This window comes from Nyctibius grandis, chromosome 9, assembly GCF_013368605.1.
Source record: "Nyctibius grandis isolate bNycGra1 chromosome 9, bNycGra1.pri, whole genome shotgun sequence".
NCBI classification, from domain to species: domain Eukaryota; kingdom Metazoa; phylum Chordata; class Aves; order Nyctibiiformes; family Nyctibiidae; genus Nyctibius; species Nyctibius grandis.
Genome location: NC_090666.1, coordinates 10,669,800 through 10,688,318, shown reverse-complemented (window position 1 = coordinate 10,688,318; position 18,519 = coordinate 10,669,800). Strand labels below are relative to the sequence as shown.

Below are 18,519 nucleotides of genomic sequence, written 5' to 3'. Positions count from 1 at the left end.
AATTCTATTTTATTAAAAGGGATTTTAAATTGGCTAAATTAAGACACTTTTCTCAATAAGCCTTTCCTGCAAAAAATGTTAAATTGTGAAAAGCAAATCTCAGCCAGTTTATGTAGGATAAATTTTTTTCAGAAAAACTAATACAGGTTAAGAAAAGAAGACATCTTTCTACCCAATACATTGAATTGTTGCTATGAAGGCTAATATAGGCATAATATTATAATAAATACCAGCATTTTTTTAAGTAGCAAGCAGTAGGGCCCTATGATCCAGCGGGTGTCCCAAGAGGTGCATGACAGGGTCCGGAGCTGCTGCCTCTGGAGTGACAAGTGTTACGGGGGAATCTAGCTCTTGCTGTTGCTGAGGCTCGACAGGCCTGCAGAGGGTCTGAATTTAAGCAATGCTTGTACTGATAAAGTTTTTCTGAAGATAGGCTTGCCTGAAACAAAAGCATCTTCTAGCTCCAACAGAACAAAGTTTCTCACCTAAGCTTTTTATTTCCATTTTCTACATCTTTACTCAAGCCTTTGTTAAAAATCAGATGCCCTATTCTTTTCCCTAATATTTATTTTTGCTGAACTCCCTTCTCTCCTCAGTTTTGCTTGAACTTAAAAAAACAAAACAAAACAAAACACTTTATTGCGAAGTCAATCATCACTTAATGAGGAGAAGCCAGTGATGCAGTCCTGTCTTCCATCAGGTGGAAAATACCTCACCTCTAGTACCTCTGATGCAGCTTACATATTGTCCCACACAGAATAGCTGAAAAGAAAAAAAAAATAAAAAAAGGATCTTTTTATAACCCTAGTGGCAGCAGTGAAACTAGAGACAGAAGAGGCAAGTTAGGGCTCATTCCTTCAGACTGAACCCACAGACTGCCACAAAAGATTTCCTGTAAAGCAAATATATTCTGGTTAAAAGTATCTAAAATGAGTTTTTCTGATTTTAATAATAATTAAGTTATTTCACATCCTTGGAAACCCACGTGATGTGCTCTCACTATTATCAGAGCACATTCTCCATAACACACTATGATACTAAACTAGCAGTTTGGAGAACTGCTGAAAACTGCAACAGCACCAAAAGCTTAGTTCTGAATGACCACGAGAAGCAAGGTAAGATTTCCTTCATTTAACCTGCACCATAGAGCAGGATAACTAGAGCATGGTAAGTGTTAATGCACTCTGCATCTGTGCCAAACACTGCTCACACATGCTGCAAATTCTGTGACTACATTTTATAATGCTTTTATTAGACCAACAGTTAAAGAGGGCAAAGTGAATTCAAATGATCTCGTGGGCATCTTAATTACAGTTTTTTTTAAAAAGCACTTCTATCTGGAAAGGAATCTGGGTCTCACTTTCAATCCCGCCAAAATAAACATTTAGGAAATCTAAAAAGGAAGTTAAAGTTCAAGGAACTCAGGGACAAAAAACCTTTCCCCCTACTGCTCTTAGAGTCCAGCTGATAAATAACAAATGCTACAGGAGAATGCACTTTGGAGCTCACGAGCTCTAATCACCTCCCTTTATTGGAAATGTATTGGGACAGCTGCATCAAGACACAATCACTTTCCAAACAAACAAACTGAAACACAACTAACTGCATTAACTTGTTTATACAAAACAAGGTCATTCAAAGTTTTGGGGGAAATGTCATTTCTCAGTAGTCACAAAAGATACAAGGGCAACTGTCAGGCTGTGCTGCAGATTGTGTTGTACAGCAACGTGAAAGTGAGAAACAAATACTGTGGGTCTTCCCCTTAACTACCTGTTAGTAGATTTTAAGAATTTTGCATGGATTAACACACAAATTGAGACATCACCATAAAGTCTGTATGTCAATAGTGTAGCTGTAAGCCCCAAGTAAAGTATGCTTGTATTTCTAGGCTGCTCATACCTGAAAAAAATAAAGCAGAGAACAAAAGGTCTAAGACCAGTTACCCATTATGCTCCTCTATGAAGATCCTCACTTGAGGTAATTTACAGAACCCATGCCTTCAAAATGGCTTCCACTTACCATTAAAAATTCTTCACAGGAAGTTAAAAAAAAACCAAAACAACAAGAATTACAATATACAGATTTATTTCACACTGTCTTCCATTCATCTCAAAAGGCAGGACTCTTTATTGACCTGCATGCACAAGTTCAGGGGTAAAAAAAAAAAAAAAAAAAAAAAAAAAATCATTCTCCCCTTGAGTGCTATCTACATTTAGATCTTGCAGGCAAAGATTTAACCAGAAGATAACAGAGATGAGCCTGAATTTGAAATGCTGTCATATGATTTGCTCAATTTTCCTTCAGGCTTTGGGTAAGATGAAGATGAGAAAAGCTGCCTCTTCGCTAGCTTACTGAAACTTGAGGTATCATACCTTTGCTTACGTCTATGTGACAAAGAGGAAGAAGACAAATTATGTTATTCGGGAGGGTCAGCCCACATGGCTGAAAAAAACATAGCAGGCAGCCACAGAGCAATGGCCTGTCACCCCAGGAGTCTGACATACCATGCAAAATGCAAGATCTGCTTGTGAAGAAAAGGAAAAGCACTAGAAAAAAGGAAGTGCCAAAAGAAGATGTCCCATCAGCTGCCTCTCTGATGCAGGAAGAATACTCTGGAATAATGGTGAGTCCTCCAGGGTGCATCAGGGCACCTTACCATGTCATCAGCGGCAACATTCACAATTTCTTGTTCTTTATTGCTGTTCAGGTGCAACAAATAAATGCTGTCATAGCTGGACAATGTCCAACCATATGTTTGGAGATACAGCCTACCCTCTAGCCAGCTAAAGTCAGTGTTTCTCTCTACACATGAGGACAAAATACCAATTCCATAGCTGTCAGAAGGAATCATACCCTTTGGGAAAGGTCAAACTAGCACGTTGGGAAAAGTGAATTTAATAACTTTGAGATGGGGAAAACAAGTCAATTTAGAAACCTTTGAAGAGTAGTGAGCTGGTCACATGCTACAGTCTACCTTGCTGCAAGTGCCAGTGGCCAAGTAGTTAGCATCCAACTGAAAAGAAACATGTAATACTTATAAAGAATTATTCTATGAGATGATTGAAATCTCCCTAACCTGTGTGAGTTTGTCCAGTTCCCCCAGCCAGGCCCCAAACATCTTGTCCAGATCTTGATCTTCCTTATCACTATCTTCTTCCGCACCATGGTCAAGTTCTTCATCTGATAACTGCTCCATCTGAAAAAAATAAAAGTTTGATACTCAAATTGTATCAGTATCTAAGAAAATTGGTGTCAGCTACTAAGTTTCTGAAAAAGTGTTCTGAAGTCAGAGCACATGTCTGTCCATAAGCTTTGAAAAAATTACATACATTCAGTTTATTATCCTCTCACAAGTAAAGAGTTAGTGAGAAAGCTGCAGTGGATTACAAAGCCATTCTTGCAGTTCACCTTTGTCAGAACCATGCAGAAAAAGATGAAGAATAGAGTCCACAATATTCAATACACCATGAGAAATTATTTCGTGCTAGCCTTGCACGTGCATTCATCGCCAGCTATTGTTGGCAAAGTCTATTGAATTTACATCACAAAAATTCAACTCTTGTCCAAGGAATTCAGCTGACCACAGTTAAGCAACACCATTCAACCCACAGGAAGTGCAGTCTCACTGCACTGCAAATAGCTGACTCTACACATCTGTAAACAGAAATGCTTAAACAGGCACCAGAGAATGCCAGCAATACATCCCATGAGACAGTTTAAATCTTGGACACTGTCCAGATCACTTCAGTGATACTGCGCAATTTTTACCCAACAAAGAAACTCCTCCCTGGAAGCAAAGAGTCACCATTACAGCTCTCAGACCCTTCTTCATTCAACAAATTTGACTGACCCAAGATAAAGACTTAACGTTCTCCAAAGGTTAACTGTTATCACCTCAGAGGAAATTAATCTTTTGTTAAACAAGCCTCTATTCTTTTCCCCAAACATGTCCTCCAAGCCCCTTATAAGACACACATGCCTTCCTGGGTACATCCATGCTGTTAAACCCAGGATCTGGTTCAGAATGACAATTTACATACCTGTGGGGAAAATGACATAGGCAACAATTTTAGACCGATCAGACACTACCGAAGAGTAAATCCTAAAGGTGTGCTATAGAATGTCCAGAGAGACATGAGAACAGATCTCCACCAAGAACTACACAAAAAATTAATGGTGTGGTATACAGCTTGGTTTGATTTGGTCAAGTCATGGCCTACACAGTAATTTGCTACAAAGCTTTCAGAAAGCACCAGTTTACATTTTGTAGGTTTAAAAGCAAACTTTCTAAATGCTAGTCTTCAGGAAAAGACAAATCTTGGTCTAAAAGACATCACAGTGTTGCAGAGTTGAACCGATGAGAGATGTTACCAAAGATGATAAAGGTGATGTCAGAGAAAAACTGTTCAATCTGGTTTTGACTTTATATCACAATACTTCATGTAAAAAACCTCCATGATTTAAAAATAGCCTTTCCTTCTATTCACATATTGCTTACATTTCACTTTACCTTGATAAAATAATCAGGGAACAGGAGACTTTAGAGGTGACCTACAATTCTGAGGTCAGCAGATGCCAATGCCTCCCACAAATGCAAGATACTGCCATCCAGTTGCTGTAGGCAAAGCCACTTCAGTCTCCTACTGAGATTTTACTTTTGTGGGAGAGCACAATACAGCTGCTTACCTTTAAAGGGGCAATAACATTAAAGATAACCTGGCATGGCACACTGCACTGAGCAAACACTGAACAGATTAAATTCACCATCTGAATCTCATTTCTTCCAACACTTGCTTTGAGTCCTGTTAAATACTTCTAGCACTCCAGGGAAGGGAAGGAAGCTCTTCCTAAAATCTAAGAGTGATGCTGAAATCCAAAAAATGCCACTACGCTTATGTAATAGGGCTGCATCCTTCCACCAAGACTGCACCAGTTTTTATGTTCTGTAAGTCAGGCACGTCTCCCCCTGCAAGATTCCTCTCCATGATGTCAGCTGAAAGCCCTCCCACATACAGAAACGGAGACAGCAGGGTAGCAGCAACTTATACTCTGCCTGAACTTCTGTAAAACAAACAGAAGCTGGATTCCACTTTTATGCCCCTCCAAAGTTCTGCTTTACTACTCCTTAGGCTTTTACATGGACCAGAAATATTGTAAGTTCAAGACAAAACACATTATACTTCAGGTGATGTGGTCAAACTGCTCTAACAGTGTTCGCATTCAACAAGACAGCATTTCTCAATGTCTAGATACACTTGAAGTAAAAATTTTTATTTGAAGGCTAAGGGAAGGTATTAAAGCATGCCTTAGGGAATAGGACTATGAACTGGCAAATTAAATAAGTGGAAATTGTGACATAAACCAGGCAGAGCTCAGTATTTACAGATACTTTACACTGCTAGCCTTTCCCTCTTCGAGCCGTTTTTGCCACATACTCTACAGTTAGAGGGGACTTGTTTTGCAGTGCATTCATTCTATGGCACTGTTCATAACTCATCCTTTCATTAAGAGAGAAGGTTGTTCTTTTTACTAATATTTCTGAGGATCTAAGCTGTGGAAAGAAACCAGCATTCTCAATTTCCCATAAACTGTTGCTTTAGCCATTTTAACTTGGCGTCAGAGACGCTGCTTTAGTTCCAGTTACTCTGAAGACAGAATTAGCAGCCTAAAGAAAACTTTTACAAGTAAAGTACTGTTGTGTCAGCAAGTCTGGCACTAAATCCTGTAGTATTTGCCAGCTCCTTGTAGTCCCCACCCAAGCTTCCTAACGTCAGCTGCATTTCCTATGAGCCTGTCAACGTTTGCTTGCAAAAGGCACACAGAGGATAGTGTCTCACTTAAGAAACAGCTAATATTAACTTGCTAGTTCTGTAAAAGGGACCTCTCAGCACAACCTCCACTATGGGAAGGAGATAGCCCAAAGGACGTTAATTAAAGGATTAATTCAATAAATTAAGGCAGAGATAAAATGCTCAGATAACAGTATCTCAAGTTTTTTACGTAAGAACTCAAAATAGTAACAACTCAAAAAGCGCGCACATTCCAATTAAAAAGCTTGACATTTTCCTTTTTACGGCCATTTTCTTTCTCACTGTTTTTGATCACAACAAACTTGCACCATACTTCAGCAAATGATGAACTAACTGGGAGTTATCAGACCTTTCTACAGATATGACATTTTTATTTATAACAAGAAAGAAAAACGGCATAAGTTTAAGGGTTGGAGGGCATTGTGGTTTTTTGTGTGTGTTTTGTTTCACCATTTGGTTTTTTTTTTTTAAAGGAGTCATTTAGAACTAAATTAGGTCTAAAAAGATGGAAAAGGAATAACTGTTCTATTGCGACACCATAAGTAAGCCACTTACATTCCTAAAGCATTTGCAGGGTAGCAGAGTTTAAGTAGCTGTTGCTTCTGCTTAGCTCATACCAGGTGAAGTGCCAAAGTAATTTTAGGATTCAAGTTATCTTTCAACACTTCACCTTCTATTCTGTTCAAGTATATGTCAGGATAAAACTTAATGAAAATGAGCAGCAACATTCTGGGATACCTACATAAAAGAAGGTACCAAGATGGTATAGTCTTCCATATGCAAGTAAGACTTCCTGCACTGAAGTGCGGTCTATGTACACCTTCGTTATCCATTATGGACTGCATCGGTCAACTTTATCTGTTTGAAATGCTATTTGAACAGGCAGACCCATAATCACTGTAAGTCAACTGCCTAGTTTCCGAAACAGTTCATTAGGTTTGTTCATCTTTAAATGCATGAAGCACAGTATTCTAATGTTATTTTATGAAAAATTACTGAGGCTTTCATTAGAAGTCACCAGTTGCAACATTTAATCACAACCTACTATTTTAATTACATTGTAAGGAAAAAAATTTACCAATAATTTAGAAAAAAAAGAAACATTTACACTTTCAAGCTGATTCTTATGCAAGCCATTGTAGCTTTTAGTATGCCAGGACAAGCACAAGATGATGTGATATCACAACACATGAGGAAAGATGAAAAGCCCAAGCACAATGCTTCAAATACACCATTTTGACATTTGCAAGAAAAGACACCATCGCAGAATTCTGAAACTAACAAACTGCTGTCATGAGAAAGCAACAGCTTAGCGACAGAGGTAAGTTATAATCAGAAGGGTACTTAAAGTGTCTTTCACGGAGACCCCATTCTGCAGACTTGCACTTTCAGATGGTAGTTCCTACGTTGAATTAACCCAGTTCAATACAATAGGAAATTTTATTATATTAACAATATTTCCTTATAACAAAAACACTGCACTGAAAAAAGTAGTGGTAAAAGAATCAGACTGCAGGATTTGTCTACACCACACTTAATTAATGATGGAAAGATTATCAGAGAAACAAAAACAGAATTCTAAGTCCAACTGGAAATGCCAATGTGCTTAAAGGGTCAGCAGCAAGAATGTGTTTATTCCCTATAATTTCAGAAGCACTGTAATAAGCATTTTGAACTAGAGATGCTTAAGTATGTTCAAAGGCAACTGACAGCATAAAATCCCAAAATGAAAACAAACCATCTTTCTTTCAGGCAACTGATGTTTTCACCCCCAACCTTTCTTATTATTTAAACACAAGCTTGTACAAGCTCATGCTTGTTACTGCACTAAGGCTTTTCTTCCTACAAACAACTATGGAATTTGTTACAAATCTATTATAGGGATGCAGTAGACAACACACAAACGTTCAAAACACCATCTGAACAAGTGACTGGATTTCTGCATTTTAAAATCTAGCCTCAGAAACCAGAAGGAACTATATAACATAGTTTGGAAAACACTATTTGGAGCTGGTTTGGAAATTAGAGGAGTTCTTCCATTTGTGATCATCCACATGTCATCATGCCAGTGTCCTGTTCTGTTTAAGAAGTTGCATATGACAGAACACTACAGTAGTGTACTGTACGAGCACGTAAGCATAGTGTGCACACATAAATACAAGAGTGAGATTCCAGCAGGTTTTCACCTCTAATACTCATTCACCTGACTGCTTAAAGAAATAAGCTTATGTCGGAAAAAAAATTGAAATGCTTTTGCAAAACTGACAGCCAAAGCTCACATCCATGTTTCTACACATTTTCTTGAAGTTCTGGTAAATAGTGAAAGGTAGTTTGAGCACATAAATTATTTCTTTCACATTAATACTCTGTCCACATGACAGGGACCAATCAAATCCAGCATGTTTTTCAGTAAAAAATAAGAAAGTCTTATGCTATAACTGACACTAACAGTTCTCCTTTGAATTTAATACTGCTGCACTCTAAGCCAACGATACAGTGTAGATAATTTGCTTTAGTATTTCCATTTTTTTTCTTAATAAGCATAAAATATTCTGAAATTAACTACTCCTGAAAAAGAGATTTGGAGGGGGATTAGAAAGTTATGGCAAATTCTTTGTGCATTATCCAATGTCCTATAACCCAGTTTACGTTAAGAGTAATCTAGATGAAAACCTGAACAAAAGAGCATTTGTTTTCTTTTAACTTCAAACAGCACAGGTACTAGCTGAATACCTCCTAAGGCTCCTACAGCACACAGACATTCCATGCCTCTCAAATTCAATAACTGAGGTACAAATCTATCAGCCAAAAAATTCATATTCAAAACATCCCAAATAAAAATCTTATGTCAAGTGAAAGCCTCCTTCAATATACTACTTTGAGCCAACTTTGACTTCTGTTTTTCTTTTTTTAAACCATGCTTCAGGCTATAGTTTTCCAGGCTTGTAGTCACACAACATGGTGAAAACACACTGAATGTCTGACAAAAGATAAAGCTTCAGCCACTTCAGTAAAAGCAAAGATACCTTTTATAACCAATAACCTCATATGTTTCTGAAGTTACTTAAATGCAGAATTTTAACTATTAAAATTATTGCCTATGTGTTATATAAAGATATCATCTGCTGCCGCATTTTAAAAATCAAATAATGTCTGTGCACTCTTTTGTACCAGTTAAACAAGTAAATCTATTTATGCAATACAGCTTTAAAATGGAGAAAAATTGAATCTATGCTTTGCACACATGAAGAGATTCACGTACTCAGAACTATTGTGGGTGACCTCTTGAGGTCCTGGACAACAATACCTACCTGCCTTAATGTAAGACCCAAGAAAGAAATAGTTGCACCTAATCACACATCAACAGACTGAAGATATAATTAAGGCGTATAAAGCATTCATAGTTACTAATGTATTTCAATACTGGGTCACTGGATTATTAAGGAATGTGACAACTTTCGATTCAAGTCTACCACCTGTTTCCAGCCCTTCTTTCCCTCCCTCTCCAACTCATTAAGGATGTTTTTGTTACATCAACACATTATCTGCCACAATTCAATTGATCTGTCCTGTCAAACTCAACTGCATTCCAACTATCAATGAAGCAAGGGACTCAGCACTACTTTGGAAAATGGACTTTATTTAATTCCTTACTTATTTCTTAAACTAGTTAGTAGCAGTTTGGAAATTGGGTTGGCAAAAAGGAATGAACAAATGTTTATGCACATAGGGCACTGGACTTCAGCAATAAATCCTATTCTTAAAACACAGGAAGTCAAGAGCAGAACATGGAACCATACAAGACTTATTCAAAGCAACTAGGAATACAAATAATCACAGAATACATGTTAAAAAGTTTCAAAAGCAATGTGCAGTTTGAGCATATTTCATTTTCAAGTCTTTTACTTCACATCAGGCAGCTGGTCTGGACTGCAGAAATCCAGCAAGTATGAAAACCAGGCACCCTCACCGTAAGGGCTTATTCTCAGGTTTAGCTGGGAGGTGCAAAAGTGAACAGCCCACAATATTGCCTCCCGTACCACTGATCTTTGTGACATGCAAGAGTGTATCTTTGAAACCACGGAAAACAAATCTTCGTGTCTGAAATGCATGTTTTGGATTGCGGACAGGCTAGAGTTTCAATAAAAGATCAATTAAAAGCTGCTGAAAGTAAGTTATTCAGTCAAACATGCACAGCATGATTTCTAACGCTACTCCTAAAATTAAGCACATGCCTGTACAAGAACTTGCCTTTGCCTCTAGCTGTTTGTATTTTAAGCCCAGTCAAACAACCACCTTTTCACTAAGCTCTTAAAAATATTTTTCTTTAGATTATCTATAAATTTGTAATATAAATATTTATAGCAACACAAATGAACACATAACTTACATAAATTTTGGCAACTGCTAATGAAACAATTGTTTGAAAAAGCAACTGAAAGAAGAAAAAAGACTTAACCAGATATCAGATGGTAACATCAAAGCAAACTGTCTCACTGTTCCTGGAATCCCCCAAAATACATCCATGCTGTATACAGTAAATACAGGTTTTCTAAAACTCAGTGCTGTTTATGAGAGCACTGTTATGCCTTTCAGATTATAACAGGCTGTTCAACAACTACCCCCAGAGATTCTAACCAGGTAAGCGAAACACCACAGTTGCTCCCTGGTCTTCCACAGATTCAGTACCAAATCTTTAGAATGAAGCAGACAGTGTGTTAAGCAGGGATATGACAACACAGTACTCTACACAGAGAAAACAAATATGAAAGAATAAAGCTCTTTTTGGCTAGCAGAATGAAGAAATCGAAAAACTGAATTCTCCATATTCACATGCACTGCAGCTACCGACTCCCTTTGTATTTAAATCAAAACTTGTACACGCCCCCTCTAACTTCAGTTGACACAAGTGCCCATAATTTCCTGAAATAAACCAACTGCAGATACCAGAATGTTTACTTCATCATCTTGATTTCTAACAAACAATGGGAAATACTTCTGATGTGCCACAGCAAAACCACCCACAAAATACCCACCTGCCCACCCCTTCGTTTGAAAGCTTGAAGAGAGAGGTGAAATGCAAAGTGGATCAAGCAGAAGTCTACCCTATATTACACAGGGATGGTTTCTCATTATCACTTAAGCTGTCTTTGTATTATTATTACTATTTATATTGACTCTAGCTTTCCATAATTGCAGCCTGAAATTTTAAATTAGTCTCCATAGGGTGACCCCTTTTATATCGGAACACATTTAAAAGATCTTTCTTCCTGTAAGAGAGGAGACACACCAAAATTACTGAAATGTCTATTGAAGAATCTTATCTAATTGCATCTGAAATTTGTGCTGCTGAGAAGGCACACAGTAAAACCTTTATTCCCGCCAATATATTTCAGTGCCTGTCTCACATCTAGCCAAACAGATGTTGCCTTGAAAAGAAGGGGCTTTATCAATCGTTGTGTCCCATTTCCTGAACCAAGATTCCAGCCAGAGTACCCAAGTGGACATTAAACTAATTCCCATAAAAAGAGCATCCTAGATTAATTACATCATGTCTCACAGCAGATTCTTTATGAAGTCAACCTGAAGATAGCTCTAAAAAACTTCTTAGCCAGCAATCATGAAAACAAAAGTTGCCTTAGCTAAAATATTTTCAAGTAGAGGAAAACAATGACACTCATCAGTTGCAGCAACCAACACCTTAGTCATACCAGCTAAGACTAGAGAATTTTCAATGTGAAAACAGAATGAGATTATGAAAGCTAGAAAAATTTATAGCTTTAAACCTATATTAAAGTATAGTCTGCCTTCAGTAGGCAGAGATACTTAAAAACATACATTAGCTACAATTTTCCAGAATCTTCATTATGCAGTTATCATAACACAAACACTATTGCAGCATCTCTTCCCATTCACTTTTAGCTTTGGAATGATGTCCGAAAAAAGAATAACAAACATTAATAAGTTGATGCAGAAAGAGAGGCAGAACTAAGTTTAATGCAGTAACTTCAAGCAGCATATGTCTGTAAGTATTTTTTTTTTTTTTACGTAACTAATCTTTTAAAAATATTAGTAGGAAGTAGACAGAGGATGCATTTTGTATTATAAATGAAACAAAAATATCTTAGAGCAGCTGCAACCTTGACAAAAGACAGCTAGATGTCCAAAAAAGGTTTCATAGTCAAGTTAAGCTTTATTACACAATTTGAGAACATACAAATTCAAAGTTTTAAGGGGGTTATTTATGCTTGAATCCAGACAACCATGCTCATGACAGTATTTGAAGAGGACATAAGTACACAGTCAGGTCAATCTGTCTTAGAGGTTTTTAGATAAATGGTAAATGATCATTAAAAAGCATCTCTCTCTTACCCACTTGTCACGGTTTAAAGCTGGGCCAGTGACTCGCAGCAAGTTCTGCTATTTCAGCCCCAAGTTTTTCTTTCAGAAGAATCCTTCCTACAAATCCTCAAGATTACACTTCCTATATGTTGCAGACCATTAAACTTCCCCCAGGTTGAAGGCTGATGAAGCCTCTACCATAAGTGAAAAATTACTAAGCAAAATAAATTTCAGATGCCTCCAATACATGATTCTTGGTCCATACAGATTAGGAAAAAGAAGAGCCCTTGGACATTTCTCGCTAATTTGATCTGAGGGATAGAGAGGAGGAAGAGACTTCTGCCAACTCTAGCCACTAGTTTGAATACACAGCAAGACAGACTATGCAAGCATCTCAGAATGAGGATTCCCCACCTCAGACCACTGGGCTCCTTGCTCTGCTTTCCCAATTCTAGCTATGGTCACACATTTCAGGAAAACATAACACCCCTAAATATTTCATTAATTGTGAAGGCGGGGAGGGGGAGGGAGGAGATGTGCAGTAGCATAGGGAGAAGACAAACATTCCTGATCACAGCAGGCAACTTACTTAAGTCCTGAAGCATAATATTCAATTCAATTACAGTTATTATTCTAATACACAGCTGTAAATGATATGAGAACACTAAGGGCAATGTAGGCAATCCTTCTGTCCCCAGAGTACACAAAGGAAGTGGATGAGAGATCCAGAAGTGCACATCTCCTAATGACGTGGTAAACTCACACATACCGATCAGCCAGCCCGAAGCTCCACTAAAGCTTATATAAAACCTTTAAAAAAGGAAATGAAGAACTTCAGATGTCTGAACTTTTACTGCAGCTTCCCAAGGGCTTAATGATTCAAGTAAAAATGCAAGCCTTTAACATCTTTGTATGCATTTATCATCAAAACTACATCAGATATGTTGGAAGAATGAAGGTAGGACGATTTTCATTTTCCATTTTACAGATAAGGGCCAAGGCAAGGAATACAAAGCAAACTGTTCACGGTTTGGAAAGACAGAACAAGGAAAACTGCCTACATCCATAACTGTACCTTCAGCAACATTCTGCACATAACAACAGAACATAAAACCTGACTAAAAAAGCAGAGAAACATGCATGGTAATTTACATAACCAGTTAAAGGATTTACTTTGCAGTGAAGACAACATTTTCAGACATACTACCAGCAACAGTCCAAATGATGATCTGAAAAGACTAACACATTTTTCAGATAAAATGGCACGTAATTCTGCTATGTCTCATTTAGCCCTCTCTTTCCTCTATAGCTGGTAATGTTGACTGAATTATAATAGAAGGAAAAAAAAAATCAAAACCTAGCAATAACACACAACAAAATCAAGGCTGTCTTATTCTGTTGGAGGATCACACAACAGCCTTCAAAAAGAAGGATTCAGCTGAGACATGAGCAAAATATCTTTTTGTGATGCAGATCTACTTTCTTCCCTCTCCCTCTCAGGCAGTGTACAGTTCCATCCCTGTCCTTGCTGTTCAAAATGCAGGTTGCATTGACTATTCTATTTGCAGGCAATGCAAAAAGAGGTATTCCTATGTCAGTGTGATTGGTAAGGAAACATAGCAAATGGGAAAGTTCTTAATTCAGGATCAGCAGGTGACTGAACCAAGATGTATGAAACTGCATGAAGGGATGTGCACTCCGTAGGAGGGGATATCTCAAACAATACATGAGAAGAGACACCGCATGAAAGAATGGCTTTGTATACATCCATAGGTAAACTTAATGGGCACTGCAAAACACTTGTCAGCTGCCCTTAAAACCAATGCTAAACTAAGCACTAACTCAACAATGCAACAGAAGCAGGTGAGACCAGCCTGTGCACAGGTGCTGTACATTCATGCCATTCTGGCCACTCCTGGAATGATCACTCCACAGGTACCCAATCCATCACACTGCACTGTGGATCTTCTCTTCAATCCAGAAAAGCACTAAAAGGCACAATGTAAGTTAATTTTTATGAGCTTACTTGCCTCATGCAACTTCATCCATTCCAGAAAAATTATGTAGTCTCTCTTCTCCATCAGGAGACTAAGAATAGCAACGAATTTTGTTATAATATTTGACCTTACGCATATATCCCAGGAAATACCCAAATATTCTTGTAGCTGTGGCCCAGTAATAACAATCACCAAGCAAAGAGCAGCACTTTTAGGCTCACCCTGCACTTGGGAAGGTAAGAAGCAATTGCCAACTAATCACTATAAAATTCATATCCCTTTACAGACCAGTCTATTGTGCCTGCACCGGGTCTTTTTCCAGGAATGAATACCCAAAGAAATTCATTTTTACACATATACTAGGTTGTCTTTCAACTATAAGAAAGCAAAACAAAGCAAGCAACTGCCAACTACCTGTAAGAGCTGGACATCTTAACAGTGCTTATAGAAGATGGTATACATGAACGATCAAACCAACCAGGAGGATGGAGGTGTAAGAAAATAATTTAGATCACAGGTCAAATTACAATGCAGGTAAGCGTATTTCCTCCTAAGACTCTGAGCTACTCTGCTTTAGTACAGTTAAAAACTAATTTTTGCTCAAGGGACCCTCTCAAAGGTTAAAAATAATCATTATGACAATGCTCACTTAAGATACCACACCAGACACTGGCAATCTGTGTGATGTGGGTACTATCTAGACTCAGAAGTTGTTGCCAAATCCCTTTCAACAAGGACCTAGTGACAGCCTATGAACCATGGTTCAAAAAATGGAAGAGTAGTGCTTTAGCTATGATAGATAAACAACATTCTTCACAGGTTGCTTTATATAAACTTTGATATCAGGGTATATATTCTTTACACTAACCTCAGCTGCAACAGGCTGGAAGTCGATTAGGATTTCTGGTAAAAATTAAGATTACATTGTGAAGAGCTGCATTTCACTATGGCTGAAACTATACCACCTCCAGAAAACAAAAAAAAAAAAAAGAAAAAAATCAAAACCCACAACTGTATATTTTTCAGAAAACCCACAAATGAATGTTTCATACACCTAAAGTACATAGGTGTTTCATTCTTAGCATTTATGAGTCAACACATTTTGTTGTTTACAGTTAGCCATTACAAAACAGCACAACCTTAATAAACATCACTTGGAAAAAAGAAGTGTTTAGAGGACGAGTAGGGAAATAATCTTTTGGCTGAAACAGTATCAAAGAAGGAATACTCAATTTAGAAGAAAATATTTAATTTCAAAGACACATGATTTACTTTAAACCTACTTCTAACAAGCTGAGCAAAAGAACAACACTGGCTTAAAACAAAACATAAACATATCTAAACAACAGGCTACCCTGGCTCAATTAATTTTATATTTTAAGCCACTAGTAAGACCAGACTTAAGTATTTAAATTGGCAGTCAACTTTCATCCTCCAACTTCCTTGCAAACTGCAAGCAGGGACACAAAACTCCTCTCTATCCCCATCACACTTTTTCATCACCAGTTTCTACACAGAAGGATGTCTATTGAGGTGCGAGGCAGATGAGGATAGCCACTCTGGTGGAGGAAAAAAATGGATGTACTGCATCATGGTGTCACCAGAAAAGAAATACTATGTAAAGAGAGGCTTTTCCATGGAAAAAAGCTGTGCCTTGTGGGAGGCTTGGAAGGACTGCATAGAGGACAGCCTTGTGAGTCTAGGAAAAAGACTGATTTAGGGCACTGGACAGAGATGAGTCCTAGCAGTCAAGACTGGAAAGAAAGGCTGGAAGTTAGCAGGAACGGGGCAGCTTTCTGTGATGGGATCATCTGGCAGTAAACCAACACTGCTCACTAGGTAGTGATGTGAGGCACATGGGCTGAAGGGGCTGTTGCCACACAATGAAATTCAGAAGCAACTATGTGGCATGAAAAGGAGAAAGTACAGACAAGTTCTGCATGATATGGACGTAGGTGGAAAAACGTGTTTATGAATCTCACAACTGTAGGAGAACCACTGCTTCAAGAGAGTACTTTATCAGCATCTTCCCTTGGGCCTTGCAGGTGATGAGGCACAATTTCAGATCCCCATAAGCCTCACATGCAATAACAAGACAGAAAGCCAACTTCTTGCTACATAAACTGCAACTCACCATTTTCCTTGTTGATACTGGAAGAATCCAAGTTGTATTTTGACAATCCCACCAGGCAAGAAAAGAAAAAAAAAAAAATCCCTTGAAGGCAGTCCTACACTTGCACAACTCTTCTTCTCAGCACTTGCTCTTTTTCTCCTCAAAAAGAGAGAAGCCATTCCAGAAGTGATCTCAATCCACAAAGCAACCTCTGCGAGACATCTGGTTCAGCAGAGTGCCAAAGCCTGTAACAACTCTACCACCACCATTTTCTAGTAAAGCCTGCACAAATTTTGAAGAGAAAGTCTTTGAGCAGATATAGAAAGGCACGTTCATCATTGATAAAGGCTGAAAATACAACTTAATTCTTATTTGCCATTTTAGCAGAACGTCACTGAAAAACTCCCTCCAAAGTTTCTAAAAAAATGGAGAAAACTGACAATATTTCTCCCTGCATTTTTTTTTTTTTTTTTTTTAATACTTTCTTCACTCGGTATTTTGCTCCTACTGTCAATTCAACATCCTTTCTCTGGAAGGATGGTTTAATTATCTTAAATCAAGAATTCCACATAACAACTCAAACCAGTATCAGCAATTTGAGGTATAAAGCTATGAAATTTGTCACAGACTGCTAACAGGAATCTAAGCACTGCCTACTGAGCACTGACCTCAATCTCTAGTTTATAAGCCTCATGAAACTCATTAAAATTTTTTTAAATTAACTTTGTATGCTTAAGATGTGTTCTGAAGATACATGTTCATATCGAAAAGCTGCATTACTTCAGTTTCTAAATAAATCTTGTCAGTGAGGGAGGAAAGGAGGGAAAAACACCAGTTCTGGACTCCACTCCCTGGAAAAAAAAAGTACTTAAAGCAAGAAAGCAGCCTCAACATAAAAAAGTTTTGTTATGTCAAAGGTTAGAGCACTCTAAAAGCCAGTTAAGCACCAACTGATGCATACCAAAAGGACTATCTAAAATTTAATTGCAGAGATTAAGACCAAATGTAAATACTTAACACAGTATCAATGTTTTAAAGCACACATTCCTGAAAAAGTAAGAAAACCAGCTTCCATAGCAAAAAGGAAAAAAAACAAAGTGTAAGTCATGCCACTGAGGAAGTGAACACAAAATTTCTATACAATAGAATAACCATGGAAGATGGGGCTGACAGCTGGGTCTTGTTAAAGGAGGACTTTAAACAGAAGGATTTAAATTCACAGGATTAGGCCAGCATTCCTAAGAAACACTGTTCAGATGCTAAGCTGCAGAGGCCTTGTCTAAGCAGGTCAGCACCTGAGTCACATAAACAACTACTGTGAAGTCTGCTGCCGCGGCACTTGGTAGATTTGTGAATGGAACTTTTCTTGCATATGAAAACTAAAGACAGTAGAGTGCTTTGCTACTGCAACTGTGGGGAAAAAAAATAAAATAAATCAAGTGAGTCAACAGACTCCATACTGCCACTCATGGATGCAAGTTTCAAGATTTTTTTCTGAAAAGTTTCTTGATTAAAACTAATCCCCTCCCAAACTTTTAAACTAATAAGTTTTTTTTATTCAGTGAAGGATAATCCTAAGCAGGTGGTTGAGTGCAGCTATTATACACACAGACATATATACACTGTGCATTATGTTTCACATTATATTTTGCTTATAAACACACTTGGAAGTTCTATCACTCAGTATTCAATTATTCTTGTCTCTCATCTAAGTCTGATGCTGTGGTAAATGGATAAATCAAGGTAAGACAGATTTAGATGATGAGAAAAAAAAAACCACCAAAGGCTGACTAAAATAGTTTCAAAAGTTTACAAAAAAGTTTTTTAAAAGTCATAATTTTTAGATCATACTGATATAACATGGCTAGTTTTAAAGCCATCTGAAAGTAACATGGGTACTTGTTTTCCAGTCAACATTTTTTTTTTTTTTTAAATAAAAAGAGTAAATGAGCCTTTTTAAACTCCACAGCTTCTTAGCAAGGGTCACAGTGACTGAAAAATACTGTACAGTAGTCTCATTTCCATGCTAAAAAACACAAGTTCACAGGGGTAGGAATGAGATACTCCATGGCATTCACCAATCTGGGGGACAGATACCCTCCTGTCACAACTGAACTGTGAACATCAAGAATCTCTGTAGCATTCAAGAAGTTACAAAGAATGGTACTCTACAGGATGGCTCATGGGCTTCATCACACTGCACCTTCCCCCAGAATCCTCAGCAGCAAAACTTAGGACTATTTCTTTTGAGAGCAAC

The 18,519-nt window shown here is 37.7% G+C and overlaps 1 protein-coding gene across 1 annotated transcript in view; it reads right to left on the bottom strand.

The window, feature by feature from the left end:
• The window catches only part of RAPH1 (Ras association (RalGDS/AF-6) and pleckstrin homology domains 1), a 101,518-nt gene that overhangs the window by 59,354 nt on the left and 23,645 nt on the right, over positions 1-18,519 (bottom strand). Inside the window, 1 exon segment of the mRNA XM_068407740.1 lies at positions 3,077-3,196. Within this exon segment, the coding sequence (XP_068263841.1) occupies positions 3,077-3,196 (120 nt within the window).